The 21200-nt window shown below is 35.3% G+C and overlaps 1 protein-coding gene across 3 annotated transcripts in view; it reads left to right on the top strand.

The window, feature by feature from the left end:
- LOC145331474 (eukaryotic translation initiation factor 4 gamma 3-like) overlaps positions 1-21200 on the top strand; it is a 42127-nt gene that overhangs the window by 14807 nt on the left and 6120 nt on the right. The window contains exons 11-21 of one of the 3 annotated variants that reach the window (XM_080176158.1): positions 393-461; positions 1100-1201; positions 1501-1641; positions 1943-2016; positions 2567-2650; positions 3195-3383; positions 3747-3826; positions 4255-4364; positions 4914-4984; positions 5840-5924; positions 6462-6548. In XM_080176158.1, the coding sequence (XP_080032284.1) occupies positions 393-461; positions 1100-1201; positions 1501-1641; positions 1943-2016; positions 2567-2650; positions 3195-3383; positions 3747-3826; positions 4255-4364; positions 4914-4984; positions 5840-5924; positions 6462-6548 (1092 nt within the window). Of the gene's footprint in view, positions 1-392; positions 462-1099; positions 1202-1500; positions 1642-1942; positions 2017-2566; positions 2651-3194; positions 3384-3746; positions 3827-4254; positions 4374-4913; positions 4985-5839; positions 5925-6461; positions 6549-21200 lie in introns of all 3 variants that reach the window. The other 2 variants (XM_080176157.1, XM_080176159.1) reach the window with 2 other exon arrangements.

Genomic DNA, 21200 nt, shown 5'->3' with positions numbered 1-21200 from the left:
TCTTGTATAGCATCGTATTGCAGACAATTTTCCACGAATATTAGAATTAGCTTGGTAGCCCAAACCTTGCCCCCCCCCCCTTGGTCTAACAAAACTGGTTTTAATGTTATTTTTTATTTTAATATCCCTGGAAAGCTGTCTATAATACGATATATAACTTTAACACCATTTTCTATACCTTTATCTGTCAAAGTAGTAGGATTTTTGTGTATTTGTCTGAATATTCTGATCAGCGTTTAAGTTTTACAGAAAAAAATGTGGTTTGTTTATCACTTTACGGAAAGATCGTAATCTTTTTTATTCAAAAAAGTACGCAGTTTCATAACAACGCACTTTTTTACCACTTAGCTATGGTTTCATGAGTTGACTAATACTTGTTTATTTATGTATAGAAAACAGACGAGGAATCATTGGAGTGCCTTTGCAAACTCATCACCACTGTGGGATCACAATTCGATAAGGTATGTCACAGGGATTTGAGGGGATATGACAATGGATCATTTATTTTACACTCTTAATTATTTTAAACAATATTACTCCTTATGTAGATAAACAAAAATAACTTGCAGTAAAGTTAGGAGACTGCATTTTTTTATAACAAGATTTTTTCGCCAAAAAAAAATATATTAGATATATTCCTATCGTAAAATGCAGTAATTGAATGTCCATCTTTTTTTAAGTATTATTTATGTTAACGTATCGACATGAAATTTGGCCTTCATATTTTTATTTTTTAGCTTGAAAGTTTTAAATTATAATTTCGATTGAGTTTGTATGTCTGTTCGCAAAATGACAGTAATCTTGGCTTTCGTTTTAAAAATGCACCAGTTTTCATAAAAACTAATCTTGATAGTTTTTAAGTTTGGTGTTCTCTATAATTCACTTCCTAGAATCGAACCAGATTTTGAAAGATTTTATATTTAATGATGATAATCTTTGCCTTAGGACGCTAGTTTTAGCCTACATATTAAGAATCCGAATCCGCTATTAAAAAACGGATTCCGGATTCGGATTCACAAATTGACCAAAAATTGGGCGGTTCCGGATCCCGGATTCGGATAGGGATTGCCAACCCTAATTATAATGTTTTGATTATTAGGAGACGAACGTAGTGCTAACAAACCGGAAGGATGGTAACATCAGCAAGATAAATATGGAGAAGAAGTATCCCGCTGTTAAACCCATACAATTTTATTTTGATGTAAGTATTTTTAATCTTTCTGCCAATCAATCAAATAAATAGTTACTTTTATTTAATCTTAGGGTTTCACATTAATGAATTAATACACATCCCCAATTATGATAAACCAAATAACCCCTGTTGTAGATAAAAATTATTAGTAGAAAAGTTTGTACACTGCTAGTTTGAAACCAACCAATCAAAATTAGATAAAAGCACCCAAATATTTTGTTCCAACGAATAAGATATCGTGCTTTAGCCATTCCTTACTAGTTTATTTTAATTTAGATAAATTCTCAATATGTTTATTTTTTTGTCAGAGAATGCACGAAATAATTGAGAAGCGAGCCACAACCTCTCGTGTCCGTTTCCTGATGCAAGATGTTATTGACCTAAAGAAGGCCTCCTGGAAAAAGCGAAGAGAAGAGGCGGGACCCAAGAAAATTGACCAAATCCACGAGGTATGTTCTTTTTGTTATTAAACTGTTCTGTAAATGTAGTAAAACAAGGATGACACCACCCATAAAAGCGAAGCTTAACAACGAGGTTAGACAAACTAACATAGACAATGCATTAATTATTTAGAAATGTTAACACAAAAAATCCAGGTAAATCTAGCCTCCCAAAATTAATTTAATTACGCATGATCCTTACTATGTACTTGCCTATATTTTTATACCTAATGACTATAGGAATCCATAAAGTGACCCTTGGGGCGAAGACGCTAGTTAAAAATTTAACTAACTCATGTTTTTTTCCTAGGATATGAAAAAGGAAGAATTATTCCAGTCTTTGAATAATCAGAACACAATGTCTATGCCCAAGCAACGTGACAGGTAAGCACCCCCCCCCCCACACACACACACACACACACACATTACGCACATCCGTGCGTAAGTATTAGAATGTCAAAGATTTTAGGAAATTCCATTTGAAGTTCCTATCACAGAACTGATTAAATTCTCAATTTCAGAGAAGTCTAATATAGATTTTATGGAAGGAATTTAGGCTTTTCATTTTAGTTTTAAGTCTTTGGGATTGTTTTATGTTTTTTCTTTCGTGCATCCCTAGTAATGAAACAATAACTTCACTTTTGTATCAAAGTGTATTGTACATTTAAACCAATTATGGGGTTGAATTGTTACTACGCTGTACTCCTATTGGTCCTATTAGGGGATTGTTCATCTAGAGTTTATTTATTTATTTTCAATAGTATACTGTATATAAATGTAAACAAAGATCAGCTGATTGAATAACGTGGTACACGTACGTAATTGCTGCGTACAATTATAAAGAGTCAAATGTCGTCTTTTGTGTTGAAATAATATTATGAATTAATATTTCAAACAAATATAATTTTGTTATAAAACCTTTTGTATTTATCAGTATGGGACCACCAAGTGGGGACGCAAGGAAACGGTCACAGAAAGCACCACAAACAGATTCAGATGGCTGGACTGTTCCAACCAGGTCAGTAGTTGCTTTCAAAAATCATTAGTTTGGCCGGCGGAAAACTTAGTTTTGTTCTGTAAGACTGTTACCTTACTTAATTTAAGAAGCAAAGATTTACAATTGCAGATGTAACATTTTTTTTTGTATTTTTGATCTGATTTTTAGGATTCTCTATTCCAACTTGCTCTGATAATTCTTGAAACAGTTGGGTACAATTGAGGAAGCATAGAAACTCTTAAATCATTACTATAAAATCACTTGTTGAAATATTATTTTTTGAAGTCTTATGGCATTTTTTTTGTATAATATAATTATCATATCTACTTGATTTTTGCTATATTAACTCAACAGATATATAGTAGAGATTTATGTACAGATAACTACCCCCCCCCCCCCTTTTTTTTCAATGACCTCTTTCGTCTGCTAATAAATTGATTTCTGCTACTTTGCTGTGTTAATATTCGCGCTCTTACTTGATTTTCATAAACCCAATTGAGAGTCGACACAAGGTCATTACCATACATTAACTTCTCGGACGATTAGACATAATGGTTTCATTTAGGGCTGCCCGCAACACCCTGGACAAGGTGGACACCAACAAGATCAAGAACATGCAGAGCCGGAACCCCGTTGACGCAGACACAATCTCGCTGGCCCCCAAGACCGGGGGTTGGGGCCAGTGGGGCAAGGGCGCCTCCTCCTCCCGCAACAGTTCCACCCGCCAGGAACCAGAAATCATTTCAGAAAACAGGTATGACTTGTAGTGTACTTTTAATTAATAAAGTTGACCTTTTGTGCTCAAGTCCCACACTACAAAAAAAAGTGTCAGGAGAAAATATAGGGAATTTTTTTAGAAAAAAATTGTCTCAAATGATTCAAAATTGTTTAATTTGGCGAGAAAACGTAAAAAAAATCGGCGTGAGCGGCAATTCAGCTACCATTTTTTTTCCAAATCCACGTTATTCCTCATTAAAGCAACTGCAATGCCAAATATTAGAGTTCTACTACTATTTTAAAGTCTAAAAACTCACACCTTCACGGATTTCTGCGCAAGCCTCCCCCTTTGTCAAAACTTAACTTTCAAGATATTTCATTTTGAATTATTTTTTTTTAGATTTGATGCCTTTAGTGGAAGCAGTAATTCCCCGTACGAGGGTCGCACAAGTGGCGGTTATGACCGTGGTGGCTATGAAGGTATCATTCAAATATAATTAAGTAGGGAGGGGGGGGGGGGGGGGAGTTTTGACACATCTGCGTAAACCGTGTGTATAGGCTTTATCTTTGGACAGAGAGGATATGTTATTAGGGAAAAAATCCTTCTTAAATGATAAATTTTCTTACAAGTAAAAAAAAAAAAATTTGCAGTTAGAGGTCAACTTAAAAAAACAAAATATGCATCTTTTATCTTCAAATATGTAAATAACATTCAAAAAGGTGCATATTTTGTTTTATAAGTTGACCAAGTTTTTTTTCACCAAGGAGGGGAGAAGATGGATAAAAATGTTTTTAGTTCTATTAATTTTTCCATTGTTTTCCCCCAATCCCCCTTTGGCAGGGTCAATTTTGCAGAATAAAAACCCCTGTCGGTAAATGAAAAAAATCTAATCTTGTTAATTGTTAAGGTCGGTCTAGCAGCGGTTACGGCGGTGGCCGTATGGGTGATCGCGGCGGCCCGCGGCCAGGATCCTACGTTGGCAGGTCCAGCCGTGGACAGTCATCGGAACAAGAAAAGGCAATTCAGGTAATGATTTAAGTACACATTTGAGTAAACGTTTTATTTTAAAAAGGATAGGACAAAGAATAATACATTGATCACCCCCCCCCCCCCACTTTCCTCATGGGTTTGATGGGAAGATTCATTTATAGTCCATTTAAACGTTTACTTGAATATGTATCGAAATCTTTAGCCGCAATTTTTTATTCTTATTTTTTATATTGACAAATTGTTTTTTAATTTTATCAAAATATTTTTAATTAGAGGTTAGGGAAACTATTTAATAATAATAGGGGGAAATATTTTTAGGGATAAGTATAAGAAAATAGATGATAAATTATGCCCAATGACGATAAAACAAAATATTCCCTTCTGTTTGAAAACTACTAGTTCGAAACCTACCAATCAAGATTCCATAAAAGGGCCCAAAGTTTTTTGTCAACCAATAAGAGAGCCTATTTATAAAACTTTAGGTACTAGTTTGATTTAAAATCTCACTTTCTTACTACTAGATTTACGCGATCTTACTGCGTATTTAAAATTGAAAAATTATATTTTCTATTTTAGGCTGTGAAAAATATGCACCCTGCCGGCTCCGGGCCTGGGGGCAGATCTGTCAGTACCATTATGCCAGACAGGTATGATAGTAGGGTTGGGCCGGATACTTTTTTGGCCGGATACCGGATATCCGGTTGATTTCAAACGCCGGATATCCGGTAACCGGCCGGATATCCGGCAAATATCCGGTTATCCGGCCAAATTACTGGATATCCGGCCGGATAACCGGCCAAATTACCAGATACTAAAGTAGCAAAAAAAAATTTCTTCATAAATCTTATATAAATTTACATAAAGTTAAACTTGTTCAGAAAAAATGTTCTTCTAGCTTCAATAATAAGAAAATTATAGCCATTTAAAATTTTAAAAAGCAGAGTTTTGGTGTAAAGCATAAAAAATATAGAGCCGGATATCCGGCCCAACCCTATATAATAGCTTTGGTTAGGTTAGAAACCCGCAGGGATAGTTGTAGCAGTTCGAAGAGTCAAGACTATATTTTCCGTTCAGTCTCTGCCTTAAATCTAAGAATGGTTAATATTGTAACAGGAGAGTTTTGTCAATTTAGGTCCTCAGATATTGGTCAAAACGTTCCTCCATTGTCAAGAGAAGGGATAGGGGTAAGGTCATAATGGGCATATTAGCCAGTTGGGAGAAATATTTAATTAGGAAAGGCGAGAATCTCTTACAAAATCAGAATATCTATCAGTTGTCAAAACTAAGGATGTAAAATATATTGCAGTCATTGTCAGGCACGTTTTGTTTATCAACTCATAAATGAACAGCATTTCTTTCAGTTTCTAGAATTAAAAGAATGTTTTTCTGAAGGACATATTATAAACTATTTTGCGAGCTATTTATCGATGACACTACAGGAGATCCTTGTGGTGCACCAATCCGCCATCCAAAGATTGTTATTCCAACTTTTGTTATTTCAGGAGTAGTAGAACTTCAGTACCTAGTAAGAGTGCTAGTATGAGGATTCATTCTAAATCAAGAGGCCAAGAGGACGTGGGATTCCAGGTTTGTTGTTATATAGCGCATAATCCTGGGGAGGGAGGAGAAATTGGCTTGTAATTTTCACTGTTGCCCAAAGTTTTATTACCACCTTATTTTATTCCTTAACCAAAATACTTGAGATACTGTCATTGAACTTTGATTGTTTGTTTCCAAACTGTTAGTGCCCAAACTTTTCAACCCATCAAAAAGCGTTTTGTACACTTTGCCTGCAAGATATGTACTGTACAATAATCACCCTCTTTGTCTTTAAAATAGTTCACCAATCTCAAACTATTGTAATAACAAGTACCTAAAATAATTTTGATTAATTTTTTTCATCTTGGGGGGGGGGGAATAAACAAGAAAAATATGTGGGAGAGGGGTGGGGGGGGTGAATAAAAAAAAGAGTAAAGGAAAGATATTTTAATTTTTTTCCCATCTTTTGGGGGGATAAAATAGAGGGGGGGGGGGGATGAAATATTTTACATCAGGGGAAAAAAGAAATCATCACCTTTTACCATGTAGTTTTCAAAACATGGAATGAAGTTTGTTCGTGTTTAGGGTAATGCGGACGAGGATGAAGATAAGTTGAAAATGTTGTCAGAATCTAGAGTCAACGAATTTCTCAGTACCAAGGACTATAAAGAGGTAATTACATTTTCATCCATTTAAAAAAAGATATTTAGTTTTAGCTTTTTCCTACAAATCCAACAAAAAAAATAATCTTTGTCATTTGTGTGGCACCTGGTACCTCTAAAACAATGATCTTCAAAAAGTTTGTTTGTGTTTCTATAATACGCGCTGCTACTTTGCAAGGTTTAGTGATTATAAATATGCATTTATTTCATTGGGAAGTACAAAATGTCGGCTGCTATATAAGCTAGACTTCTAATTTTCTTATCAAAAATTCCATCATTATGTAGCATTAAGTATGGGTATAGTCCTTTCCATGACATCGCTCCATATGGGGCGATGATTTTCTATAGCTCCTTCAAGGAGCTATAGCATAGCCTCTTATCATATGGAGCGATGTGATAGCCCCTTTTAAGGAGCGTTCATATCGCCCCTTATGATAAGAGGCTATGCTATAGCTCCTTCATGGCCTCTTAATAGCTCCTTTAAAGGGGCGTTCATATCGCCTCTTATGATAAGAGGCTATGCTATAGCCCCATGATGGCTCCTTTATAGCCTCTCCATCGCCCCTCCGTAGTCCCTTACCTTAATTTATATAACAACCCACTTGATGGCCCCTACATCGCTCCTCCATCGCTCCTTCTCCAAATTTATATTAAATTGTACTGTGATGGCCCCTACATCGCTCCTACATCGCTCCTTCTCCAAATTTATATTAAATTGTACTGTGATGGCCCCTACATCGCTCCTACATCGCTCCTTCATCGCTCCTACATCGCCCCTTCATCGCTCCTTCTCCAAATTTATATTACATTGCAACTTGATGGCCCCTACATCGCTGCTACATCGCTCCTTCATCGCTCCTACATCGCCCCTCCATCGCTCCTACATCGCTCCTTCTCCAAATTTATATTAAATTGTACTGTGATGGCCCCTACATCGCTCCTACATCGCTCCTTCATCGCTCCTACATCGCCCCTTCATCGCTCCTTCTCCAAATTTATATTACATTGTACTTTGATGGCCCCTACATCGCCCCTCCATTGCCCCTCCATCGCTCCTACATCGCCCCTCCATTGCTCCTTCATCGCTCCTTCTCCAAATTTATATTACATTGTACTTTGATGGCTCCTACATCGCCCCTCCATCGCTCCTACAACGCCCCTCCATCGCTCCTACATCGCTCCTTCTCCAAATTTATATTAAATTGTACTGTGATGGCCCCTACATCGCTCCTACATCACTCCTACATCGCTCCTACATCGCTCCTTCATCGCTCCTACATCGCCCCTTCATCGCTCCTTCTCCAAATTTATATTACATTGTACTTTGATGGCCCCTACATCGCCCCTCCATCGCTCCTACATCGCTCCTTCATCGCTCCTTCTCCAAATTTATATTAAATTGTACTGTGATGGCCCCTACATCGCTCCTACATCGCTCCTTCATTGCTCCTACATCGCCCCTTCATCGCTCCTTCTCCAAATTTATATTACATTGCAACTTGATGGCCCCTACATCGCTCCTACATAGCTCCTCCATCGCTCCTCCATCGCTCCTTCATCGCTCCTACATCGCCCCTTCATCGCTCCTTCTCCAAATTTATATTACATTGCAACTTGATGGCCCCTACATCGCTCCTCCATCGCCCCTTAATAGCCCCTTACCTTAATTTATATAACAAAGCTCCTATATGGCCTCTCTATCGCCCCTTAATAGCCACTTAATTTAATTATATAACATTGCCCCTACATAGCCTCTCCATCGCCCCTTAATAGCCCCTTACCTAAATTTATATAACATAGCCCCTACATAGCCTCTCCATCGCCCCTAAATAGCCCCTTACCCTAATTTATATAACATAGCCCCTACATAGCCTCTCCATCGCCCCTTAATAGCTCCTTACCTTAATTTATATAACATAGCCCCTACATAGCCTCTCCATCGCCCCTTAATAGCCCCTTACCTTAATTTATATAACATAGCCCTACATAGCCTCTCCATCGCCCCTTAATAGCCCCTTACCTTAATTTATATAGCATAGCCCCTACATAGCCTCTCCATCGCCCCTTAATAGCCTCTTACCTTAATTTATATAATCCTTACCTTAATATATATAACATAGCCCCTACATAGCCTCTCCATCGCCCCTAAATAGCCCCTTACCCTAATTTATATAACATAGCCCCTACATAGCCTCTCCATCGCCCCTTAATAGCCCCTTACCTTAATTTATATAACATAGCCTCTACATAGCCTCTCCATCGCCCCTTAATAGCCCCTTACCTTAATTTATATAACATAGCCCTACATAGCCTCTCCATCGCCCCTTAATAGCCCCTTACCTTAATTTATATAGCATAGCCCCTACATAGCCTCTCCATCGCCCCTTAATAGCCTCTTACCTTAATTTATATAATCCTTACCTTAATATATATAACATAGCCCCTACATAGACTCTCCATCGCCCCTAAATAGCCCCTTACCCTAATTTATATAACATAGCCCCTACATAGCCTCTCCATCGCCCCTTAATAGCTCCTTACCTTAATTTATATAACATAGCCCCTACATAGCCTCTCCATCGCCCCTTAATAGCCCCTTACCTTAATTTATATAACATAGCCCTACATAGCCTCTCCATCGCCCCTTAATAGCCCCTTACCTTAATTTATATAGCATAGCCCCTACATAGCCTCTCCATCGCCCCTTAATAGCCTCTTACCTTAATTTATATAATCCTTACCTTAATATATATAACATAGCCCCTACATAGCCTCTCCATCGCCCCTAAATAGCCCCTTACCCTAATTTATATAACATAGCCCCTACATAGCCTCTCCATCGCCCCTTAATAGCCCCTTACCTTAATTTATATAACATAGCCTCTACATAGCCTCTCCATCGCCCCTTAATAGCCCCTTACCTTAATTTATATAACATAGCCCTACATAGCCTCTCCATCGCCCCTTAATAGCCCCTTACCTTAATTTATATAGCATAGCCCCTACATAGCCTCTCCATCGCCCCTTAATAGCCTCTTACCTTAATTTATATAATCCTTACCTTAATATATATAACATAGCCCCTACATAGCCTCTCCATCGCCCCTGAATAGCCCCTTACCCTAATTTATATAACATAGCCCCTACATAGCCTCTCCATCGCCCCTTAATAGCTCCTTACCTTAATTTATATAACATAGCCCCTACATAGCCTCTCCATCGCCCCTTAATAGCCCCTTACCTTAATTTATATAACATAGCCTCTACATAGCCTCTCCATCGCCCCTTAATAGCCCCTTACCTTAATTTATATAACATAGCCCTACATAGCCTCTCCATCGCCCCTTAATAGCCCCTTACCTTAATTTATATAGCATAGCCCCTACATAGCCTCTCCATCGCCCCTTAATAGCCTCTTACCTTAATTTATATAATCCTTACCTTAATATATATAACATAGCCCCTACATAGCCTCTCCATCGCCCCTAAATAGCCCCTTACCCTAATTTATATAACATAGCCCCTACATAGCCTCTCCATCGCCCCTTAATAGCTCCTTACCTTAATTTATATAACATAGCCCCTACATAGCCTCTCCATCGCCCCTTAATAGCCCCTTACCTTAATTTATATAACATAGCCCTACATAGCCTCTCCATCGCCCCTTAATAGCTCCTTACCTTAATTTATATAACATAGCCCCTACATAGCCTCTCCATCGCCCCTTAATAGCCTCTTACCTTAATTTATATAATCCTTACCTTAATTTATATAACATAGCCCCTACATAGCCTCTCCATCGCCCCTAAATAGCCCCTTACCCTAATTTATATAACATAGCCCCTACATAGCCTCTCCATCGCCCCTTAATAGCCCCTTACCTTAATTTATATAACATAGCCTCTACATAGCCTCTCCATCGCCCCATAATAGCCTCTTACCTTAATTATGTAACATAGCCCCTACATAGCCTCTCCATCGCCCCTTAATATCCCCTTACCTTAATTATATAACATAGCTCCTACATAGCCTCCCCATCGCCCCTTAATAGCCCCTTACCCGATTTTATATAACATAGCCCCTAAATAGCCTCTCCATCGCCCCTTAATAGCCCCTTACCTTAATTTATATAACATAGCCCCTACATAGCCTCTCCATCGCCCCTTAATAGTCCTTTACCTTAATTTATATAAAATAGCCCCTATATAGCCTCTCCATCGCCCCTTAATAGCCAATTTATATAACATAGCCGCTACATAGCCTCTCCATCGCCCCTTAATAGCTCCTTACCTTAATTTATATAACATAGCCTCTCCATCGCCCCTTAATAGCCCTCCATCGCCACTTAAAAGCCCCTTACCTTAATTTATATAACATAGCCTCTACATAGCCTCTCCATCGCCCCTTAATAGCCCCTTATATCCTCCTTCAAAACAGTTATACACCTTCCCAGGATCTATTGGAAGCTACCCTATAAAGGAGAACCATATTGGTTCTGCAGTTAGCGATCTTCTTTGATACATACAGACAATGATCCTGTTACTTTTTATAAGGATTAAAAATAAAATGGTCTAAAGCCATCTCATTACCCATAGGAAGCTTCACTGTAAAGGAGAACCATGTCGGTTTAGTGGTTAGCAAGGTACAGACAGACATACATACAGACAAATATCCTGTTACTTTATTATAAGGATTAAAATAAAATAGTTATTAACCTCCCCAGGACCTATGAGAAGCTACCCTATTAAGGAGAACGATCTCAGGACCTATAGGAATCTTCACTGTAAAGGAGAACCATATTGGTTCAGCGGTTAGCAAGATCCTTCGGTACAGACAGACATTCATACATACAGACAAAGATTCTGTTAATTTATTTTAAGAAATACAGATAAAATTGTTATAAACCTTTCCAGGCCTAAAACCATCTCAGGACCTAATTTCTGCCGTTGACAACTCGAGTTAAGTTACTATATTATTTTTACAATGTTTAACTTATCTGTTATTATTGGCTGACGAAAAGTTTGGGCAAAAAAAAAATTTATTCTTCAATGAAATATCTCTCCAGTATAATTTTGCCAAGTGCTAATTTATTAAGAATAAAGTTTGCCACAAATTTACCAAAAAATCTCATTGTCATTTCGCCAGGGAGGATTAGGATAGTTCCCAAAGTGTTATAAGTTGGCTTATCCAAGAGTGCTGTCTAGTCTCCAAAGTTTTATAATACCGTTTTCTTATTCGTTAGATTAACAACCTTGGGGACTTTTTATTGTTTTGTGATTGTTTAGTTCATTAAGTTGAGTGTCTAAATGTTTCAACCACTAATTCTAAACTAAAGAAGGGGTAATTTTGTGAATCATCAATGGGAATAATTAATATATAAACATACATATATATACAGTGTTTTTTTTTATGAGAGCATTTTTGAAAGCAATTTTACCCTACTTATAGTTATCAGAATTTAATGATTAATGGCTTATTCTCTTCGTTTTTTATAACCATTAACAGAAAAGCAAAAAAATATTTCAGTTTTTATTTAAAAAGTACAGTAAATTCAAAATTTCAAAACATGGGTGTCAACATCTAAAATAGTTATTTCTCGCATCGTATTATAAACGGCTTTCCGCGGATATAGAAAGTACAATTATGAGATTAAAACTAGTTTTTTTAGCCCCGAGGTGCAGAAGGCACCGGCTAAAAAAACTGGGTTTAATCTTATGATTGTACATATCTATATTCGTAGAAAGCTGGATATAATACGATGCTAGACATAGTTTTTTCGTATGGATGAGAACCGGTTCCTATCCACCGGATTCAAATGAATACGAGAAATGGTTTTAGCGCATTTTTCTTATGCTCAAATCTTCTACCCTTTCCAAGAATGGAGGGAGTACATTGGGGGGCCAGTATTCCCTCCCTGGTTGAGATATGGCCTTCAAATTTCAAAATGTTCTAGTACATGTCACAAGTAGTATCTATATAAATTTTTAGCTCAATATCTCAACTTTGAAGCGTTTTGCAGCCATTCTTGCAAAGGTAGATTATAAGAAAAATGCACTAAAACCATTTTTAGATGTTGACACCTAAGTTTTAAATTTTTTAATTTACTGTACTTTTTGAATAAAAACTGAAATATTTTTTGCTTTTCTATTAAAGGTTATAAAAAAGAAGAGAATAAGCCATTAATCATTAAATTCTAATAACTATAAGTAAGGTAAAATTGCTTTCAAAAAAGTTCTCATAAAAAAACACACTGTATATATGTATATATATCATTTTATCGACAATCGTCTTATCCCTGTAGATCTCTGATTATCAGAGCATTTTTGAAATATTTGCTGCTTATTTTTTGGCTGCCTTTGGCAAAATAATTTTTTTTCATAAAAAATGTATACAAAATTATCGTATTAATTTGGTAAATATATCATTGCACTTGAATTATTTTTAAGTCACTAACGGCTAATCCCATAGATGACCCTAGGAGTACTTTAATGAATAGATGTGGTGGAGAGGGGGGGAGGGGGAAGGTTAAGAATTTAAGGGAAGTGATACCTTCCGGGGGCTGAAAGTGTTAGTCCCCTCCCCAAAATGAAAACTTTTCCTGCGAGTAAAATAAGCTTCAATGTAAAGGAGAAGCATATCGGTTCAGTTGATACTGATAAACATCCTGTTACTTTAATGTAAATATTAGTTTAAGGATAGTCTGTATAATCTCAGGGATAAAGGAAACATTAGGCAATTTTTACAATAGTCTCCAAAGTTTTATAATGAAGTTTTCTTATTCGTTGGCTCAAAACTTTGGGGACTTTTGTCATATTTTGGTTGTAGTGTTGCAATTTTGTGTATCGTTATTAGGGATGGATAAAAATTTATCGGCCATTGTCTTATTCCTTTAGATCCTTGGTATAATCAACTGAATAACAGTTCCAACAACAAAAATTAAGATATTGCTTCGCTTTTTATGGACAAATATCCTGTTATTTTATTATAAGGAAAAAAAATAAACTATCTTAAAATCATCTCAGTACTCAGCGGTTAGCAAGATCCTACGGTATAGACAGACAGACATACATCATATCGGTTTAGCAGCAAACGAGATCCTTTGCTACAGACAAAAAAAAACTTTGTATATCGACTAGCGGCTACGCCCCCAGCATCTATTGGCTCTGTATTCAAAGGGGAATGAATAAAAGCCTAAAGCCTTCCCAGGACTTAAAATAGAATAGCCTAAAACCATCCCTCGACTTAAAATAAAATAGCCTAAAGCCATTACAAGACAAATATTAAGCTTACCTGAAATAGAAAGCCCAATCTGTTTAGTAGTTATTGAGATCTTAAGTTTCAGAACAGAAAGCCTTACTAACGTGGACAAACACAGGATATTTCGGACAAATGTCGGAGTGGACATTATATAAGTAAAACGCAGAAGTGTCTATAATATCTTAAAAATTAGGTTTCAACAACATTTGTTTAGTTATTTCTACACAGGTTAGGTTAGGTTAAGATATAAATATACAAATAAGCCCCCTGCAGGGGTTAGGCATATAAAAAAACATATTTGACAGTTGTAAACAATGTGAGAAAAAAATATGTTTAAGTTTAATGAAATGTTCTATCTGTTTCAAACCTTTGCCTTTCGATAGAACTTACCTACTTTGGAAAACTGTTAGACTGATTTTAAAATTTCAGTCTGTGAGAAAAGATATTCAAGATTTTTTTTTGTTTTGAAAGATTTTTATCTTATAAATAAAATAAAAGACACTCCTGCGTTTTACATAAGCAATGTCCACTCCGACGATTGTCCCATTCCTAGGTTTGTCCACTCCAACGTTTGTTTATGTTTTACTACTTTATATAATAGGATAATATGTATTCTTCTTTTATATTTCTCTTTTCTTATTCACTTGCAGCTGCGCTCTTTTTAATGTAAGGAGGCAGAAAAATAGCCTAAACCAATTAGGGGCTTAAATCTGAAAATGAAAAAGCAAAAAACCATCCCATGACCTATGTGAAGCTTCCCTTAAATGGAGAATTTAGTCAGTTTATGAAATTTTTAAGCTTCAGACCAAAAAAAATACTTTTTTTGTTAAAAGAGAGACTTTTCTACAATTAGGGCTAGTCCTTTCGTCATTGCTCTTCTCATTAAGTTAAGCATGTGGTTTTCTCTGCTATTGTTAAAGATAGACTGTTGAGATTTTTAGTGAATATTCCCATGACATATGTATATCCAGTCTATAAATTATTTTGTCTGTCTCTCAATTATGCTTCAAAAGACTTAGGTTTCGTGATAATCTTTGAGTAATAGCATATTCTCTTAAAGTCTGCTCTATAACTTACTTTGTCTGTTTGTCCATTATATGATCCTTATTCAAATTTCTATTTAACTAAAAAATTTCATTCTCTTAGTTTATTTTTTTTCTTTATTTCATTATGTTATTATATTATTTATATTTATTTTATTAATTCATTATATTTTCATTATAATTTTCCTTTTTAAATGCGAAACTTTTCTATAGTAAGGATTGGTTTGTCCGTACGTCCAAACGGTTAGACGACATTTATTTAATTTAGACATGTTATAAATATCCTATCGATTTCAAACTTTGCAGAATGATTTCTATAACAGTTGGGTACAATACTATATTCATTACTAGAAAGTATGTACGTCCATTTTTTTGTATAATATCATTGTCCCATTCATCTGGGTTTTGGAGTAATGTTTCTTAGGACAACAAGGTTTAGTATTATAATCAAATACTAAAAATAAAATTATGCCCTTTTACTATATTCTATACTAGCAGATTCGCCCCTAGCCTCAGGGGCTTTGCCCCAAGAGGTGATAAAATTTTTTTTTGGCGAAATTCGTAATAGGACCAAGAAAATCTTCAGCAAAAAAAAAAATGGGGGGGATTTTTTTGTTTTTGGGGGGGTTGGGGGTATCCCACCCCCCAAGAAAATAGCCTAAAACCACCACAGGACCAGTAGGTATATTCCCTGAATAGTAGAATATAATCGGTCCAGTGGTTACCGAGATCTTAAGGGACTGACAGACGGACAGACAGACGGACAGACAGACGGACAGACAGACGGACAGACAGACGGACAGACAGACAGACGGATGGACAGACATCATTCTACTTTGTATTATAGATTTACGCTAATTTTAACAAAATTTATGTTTGACCTCCTGATTTTAGAGCTTTGCTTTTGTGAATGTTGTTATCCTTGTTATCTTGCTTTTTTTTCCTTTTTCATAACCTATTATATAAAGTAGTAATCTTTTTTTTGTCTGTAGAAAAGCTAACCGCTGAACCTATATGGTTCTCCTTTACAGTGAAGCTTCTTTTAAGTTCATAGAGGGTTTATAATTATTTCGAGGGAGGGTATCTCCACCCTCCCAGAAAATTCACCCCAAGAAAAATATTACCCCATCCCCTCAAAAAATCTTTTTAACTTTTTAAAAGCAAAGCTTTTCTATATTAAGGATCAGTCCGTACGTCCGTAACGGTTAGCTATTTTCGTTAATTTAGGCATGTGATTCCTGTAGTAGAAAGGTACGATTTAGAAAGTCTATAATCATTATCAGAATATCCATACGTCCATTTTAAGCATACTAATTATTAACTTACAACAAATTTTTATGTATCAAAATTATCCGATTAATCTGATTTCTGGGATACTGATTCCTAGGACAACAAAATAGAATGTTATAAGCGAATCATATCTATAATCAAGTCCAAAAAATGTGAGTACGTCCTTAAGCATTTTCCTGCATGTAAGCAATTTCTCAATAAATTTACTTACAATTTTGTTTCGAATTTTAAATTTATGTTCTGACTATTCAGTTCTGACACTCTACATTATTAATGCTCATTAAAGGACGCCTGCAAGAAATAACACGCTTTAACTGCTAAAAGACTGCCACAAGAAGACCCAATACCCCAAATTATAAGCCTTCAGCTTCAATAACAAAAAAGTTCTAGGCATTTCAAAATAGCATTTTATGTACAATGGAATTTTTGAAAGATTTCCAATGCTCATAAAAGAAAAAACAATATTAAATTACGTTGCCTAGACATAAAATTATAACCTTATCTTTGTCAGAAACTTAGATTGCCTGTAACTGATTACATTTTTACAATAAAAACACCACATTTCATAGTCAAAATCTATGAAAAAAAATCGATTTAAATTGCATTTTTAAACGAAAATCATAGCGGAAACAAAGGGGTAAACTAATACAAGCTTAGCTGTGATTGGTTGTTAAGCTGATTCAGCCTTCTGATTGGCTACAGTACATTCGGTACAACGCAAGTAAAACTTATTTTTTTTTAATGATTTTGACTATAAAAATGGGTATTTTTATTGTAAAAATATAATTAGTTACTGGAAACCTAAATTTATGACAAAAAAAATAAGCTTATAATTTTGTTTCTAGGCCACGTAGTTTAATTTCAAAGTTTTCAACATGAGCATTGCAATTCTTTCAAAATTTCCATTGTACATAAAATGTCATTTTAAAATGCCTAGAACTTTTTTGTTATAGAAGCTGAAGGCTTCAAATTTGGGGTATTTGGTCTACTTGTGGCAGTCTTTCAGCAGTTAAAGCGTGGTATTTCTTGCAGGCTTCCTTTAAACTTTTTTCTACCGTTTCAGAGCTTTGCTTTTATAAATGTTGTCATCCTTGTCATCCTTAAAATCATCTCAGTACTCAGCGGTTAGCAAGATCCTACGGTATAGACAGACAGACATACATCATATCGGTTTAGCAGCAAACGAGATCCTTTGCTACAGACAAAAAAAAACTTTGTATATCGACTAGCGGCTACGCCCCCAGCATCTATTGGCTCTGTATTCAAAGGGGAATGAATAAAAGCCTAAAGCCTTCCCAGGACTTAAAATAGAATAGCCTAAAACCATCCCTCGACTTAAAATAAAATAGCCTAAAGCCATTACAAGACAAATATTAAGCTTACCTGAAATAGAAAGCCCAATCTGTTTAGTAGTTATTGAGATCTTAAGTTTCAGAACAGAAAGCCTTACTAACGTGGACAAACACAGGATATTTCGGACAAATGTCGGAGTGGACATTATATAAGTAAAACGCAGAAGTGTCTATAATATCTTAAAAATTAGGTTTCAACAACATTTGTTTAGTTATTTCTACACAGGTTAGGTTAGGTTAAGATATAAATATACAAATAAGCCCCCTGCAGGGGTTAGGCATATAAAAAAACATATTTGACAGTTGTAAACAATGTGAGAAAAAAATATGTTTAAGTTTAATGAAATGTTCTATCTGTTTCAAACCTTTGCCTTTCGATAGAACTTACCTACTTTGGAAAACTGTTAGACTGATTTTAAAATTTCAGTCTGTGAGAAAAGATATTCAAGATTTTTTTTTGTTTTGAAAGATTTTTATCTTATAAATAAAATAAAAGACACTCCTGCGTTTTACATAAGCAATGTCCACTCCGACGATTGTCCCATTCCTAGGTTTGTCCACTCCAACGTTTGTTTATGTTTTACTACTTTATATAATAGGATAATATGTATTCTTCTTTTATATTTCTCTTTTCTTATTCACTTGCAGCTGCGCTCTTTTTAATGTAAGGAGGCAGAAAAATAGCCTAAACCAATTAGGGGCTTAAATCTGAAAATGAAAAAGCAAAAAACCATCCCATGACCTATGTGAAGCTTCCCTTAAATGGAGAATTTAGTCAGTTTATGAAATTTTTAAGCTTCAGACCAAAAAAAATACTTTTTTTGTTAAAAGAGAGACTTTTCTACAATTAGGGCTAGTCCTTTCGTCATTGCTCTTCTCATTAAGTTAAGCATGTGGTTTTCTCTGCTATTGTTAAAGATAGACTGTTGAGATTTTTAGTGAATATTCCCATGACATATGTATATCCAGTCTATAAATTATTTTGTCTGTCTCTCAATTATGCTTCAAAAGACTTAGGTTTCGTGATAATCTTTGAGTAATAGCATATTCTCTTAAAGTCTGCTCTATAACTTACTTTGTCTGTTTGTCCATTATATGATCCTTATTCAAATTTCTATTTAACTAAAAAATTTCATTCTCTTAGTTTATTTTTTTTCTTTATTTCATTATGTTATTATATTATTTATATTTATTTTATTAATTCATTATATTTTCATTATAATTTTCCTTTTTAAATGCGAAACTTTTCTATAGTAAGGATTGGTTTGTCCGTACGTCCAAACGGTTAGACGACATTTATTTAATTTAGACATGTTATAAATATCCTATCGATTTCAAACTTTGCAGAATGATTTCTATAACAGTTGGGTACAATACTATATTCATTACTAGAAAGTATGTACGTCCATTTTTTTGTATAATATCATTGTCCCATTCATCTGGGTTTTGGAGTAATGTTTCTTAGGACAACAAGGTTTAGTATTATAATCAAATACTAAAAATAAAATTATGCCCTTTTACTATATTCTATACTAGCAGATTCGCCCCTAGCCTCAGGGGCTTTGCCCCAAGAGGTGATAAAATTTTTTTTTGGCGAAATTCGTAATAGGACCAAGAAAATCTTCAGCAAAAAAAAAAATGGGGGGGATTTTTTTGTTTTTGGGGGGGTTGGGGGTATCCCACCCCCCAAGAAAATAGCCTAAAACCACCACAGGACCAGTAGGTATATTCCCTGAATAGTAGAATATAATCGGTCCAGTGGTTACCGAGATCTTAAGGGACTGACAGACGGACAGACAGACGGACAGACAGACGGACAGACAGACGGACAGACAGACGGACAGACAGACAGACGGATGGACAGACATCATTCTACTTTGTATTATAGATTTACGCTAATTTTAACAAAATTTATGTTTGACCTCCTGATTTTAGAGCTTTGCTTTTGTGAATGTTGTTATCCTTGTTATCTTGCTTTTTTTTCCTTTTTCATAACCTATTATATAAAGTAGTAATCTTTTTTTTGTCTGTAGAAAAGCTAACCGCTGAACCTATATGGTTCTCCTTTACAGTGAAGCTTCTTTTAAGTTCATAGAGGGTTTATAATTATTTCGAGGGAGGGTATCTCCACCCTCCCAGAAAATTCACCCCAAGAAAAATATTACCCCATCCCCTCAAAAAATCTTTTTAACTTTTTAAAAGCAAAGCTTTTCTATATTAAGGATCAGTCCGTACGTCCGTAACGGTTAGCTATTTTCGTTAATTTAGGCATGTGATTCCTGTAGTAGAAAGGTACGATTTAGAAAGTCTATAATCATTATCAGAATATCCATACGTCCATTTTAAGCATACTAATTATTAACTTACAACAAATTTTTATGTATCAAAATTATCCGATTAATCTGATTTCTGGGATACTGATTCCTAGGACAACAAAATAGAATGTTATAAGCGAATCATATCTATAATCAAGTCCAAAAAATGTGAGTACGTCCTTAAGCATTTTCCTGCATGTAAGCAATTTCTCAATAAATTTACTTACAATTTTGTTTCGAATTTTAAATTTATGTTCTGACTATTCAGTTCTGACACTCTACATTATTAATGCTCATTAAAGGACGCCTGCAAGAAATAACACGCTTTAACTGCTAAAAGACTGCCACAAGAAGACCCAATACCCCAAATTATAAGCCTTCAGCTTCAATAACAAAAAAGTTCTAGGCATTTCAAAATAGCATTTTATGTACAATGGAATTTTTGAAAGATTTCCAATGCTCATAAAAGAAAAAACAATATTAAATTACGTTGCCTAGACATAAAATTATAACCTTATCTTTGTCAGAAACTTAGATTGCCTGTAACTGATTACATTTTTACAATAAAAACACCACATTTCATAGTCAAAATCTATGAAAAAAAATCGATTTAAATTGCATTTTTAAACGAAAATCATAGCGGAAACAAAGGGGTAAACTAATACAAGCTTAGCTGTGATTGGTTGTTAAGCTGATTCAGCCTTCTGATTGGCTACAGTACATTCGGTACAACGCAAGTAAAACTTATTTTTTTTTAATGATTTTGACTATAAAAATGGGTATTTTTATTGTAAAAATATAATTAGTTACTGGAAACCTAAATTTATGACAAAAAAAATAAGCTTATAATTTTGTTTCTAGGCCACGTAGTTTAATTTCAAAGTTTTCAACATGAGCATTGCAATTCTTTCAAAATTTCCATTGTACATAAAATGTCATTTTAAAATGCCTAGAACTTTTTTGTTATAGAAGCTGAAGGCTTCAAATTTGGGGTATTTGGTCTACTTGTGGCAGTCTTTCAGCAGTTAAAGCGTGGTATTTCTTGCAGGCTTCCTTTAAACTTTTTTCTACCGTTTCAGAGCTTTGCTTTTATAAATGTTGTCATCCTTGTCATCCTTTTAAAACTTAAATTTAAAACTGTAGAGGGTCACATTCCTTCCTTACCTTAATGCCCTACCTTCTATAATGAAGGGGCAATACAATTACAGAGGCTGTACAGGAGCCATAAAGGGCCTATGTTATATAAATTAAGGTAAGGGGCGATGAAGAGGCTATGAAGGGGCTATGTTATATAAATTAAGGTAAGAGGCTATTAAGGGGCGATGGAGAGGCTATGTAGGGGCTATGTTATATAATTAAGGTAAGGGGCTATTAAGGGGCGATGGAGATGCTTTGTAGGGCCTAT

This window comes from Acartia tonsa, chromosome 11 (genome assembly GCF_053477335.1).
Source record: "Acartia tonsa isolate MP-2025a chromosome 11, ASM5347733v1, whole genome shotgun sequence".
Classification (NCBI taxonomy): Eukaryota; Metazoa; Arthropoda; class Copepoda; order Calanoida; family Acartiidae; genus Acartia; species Acartia tonsa.
This window is presented reverse-complemented; position numbering and strand designations above follow the sequence as displayed.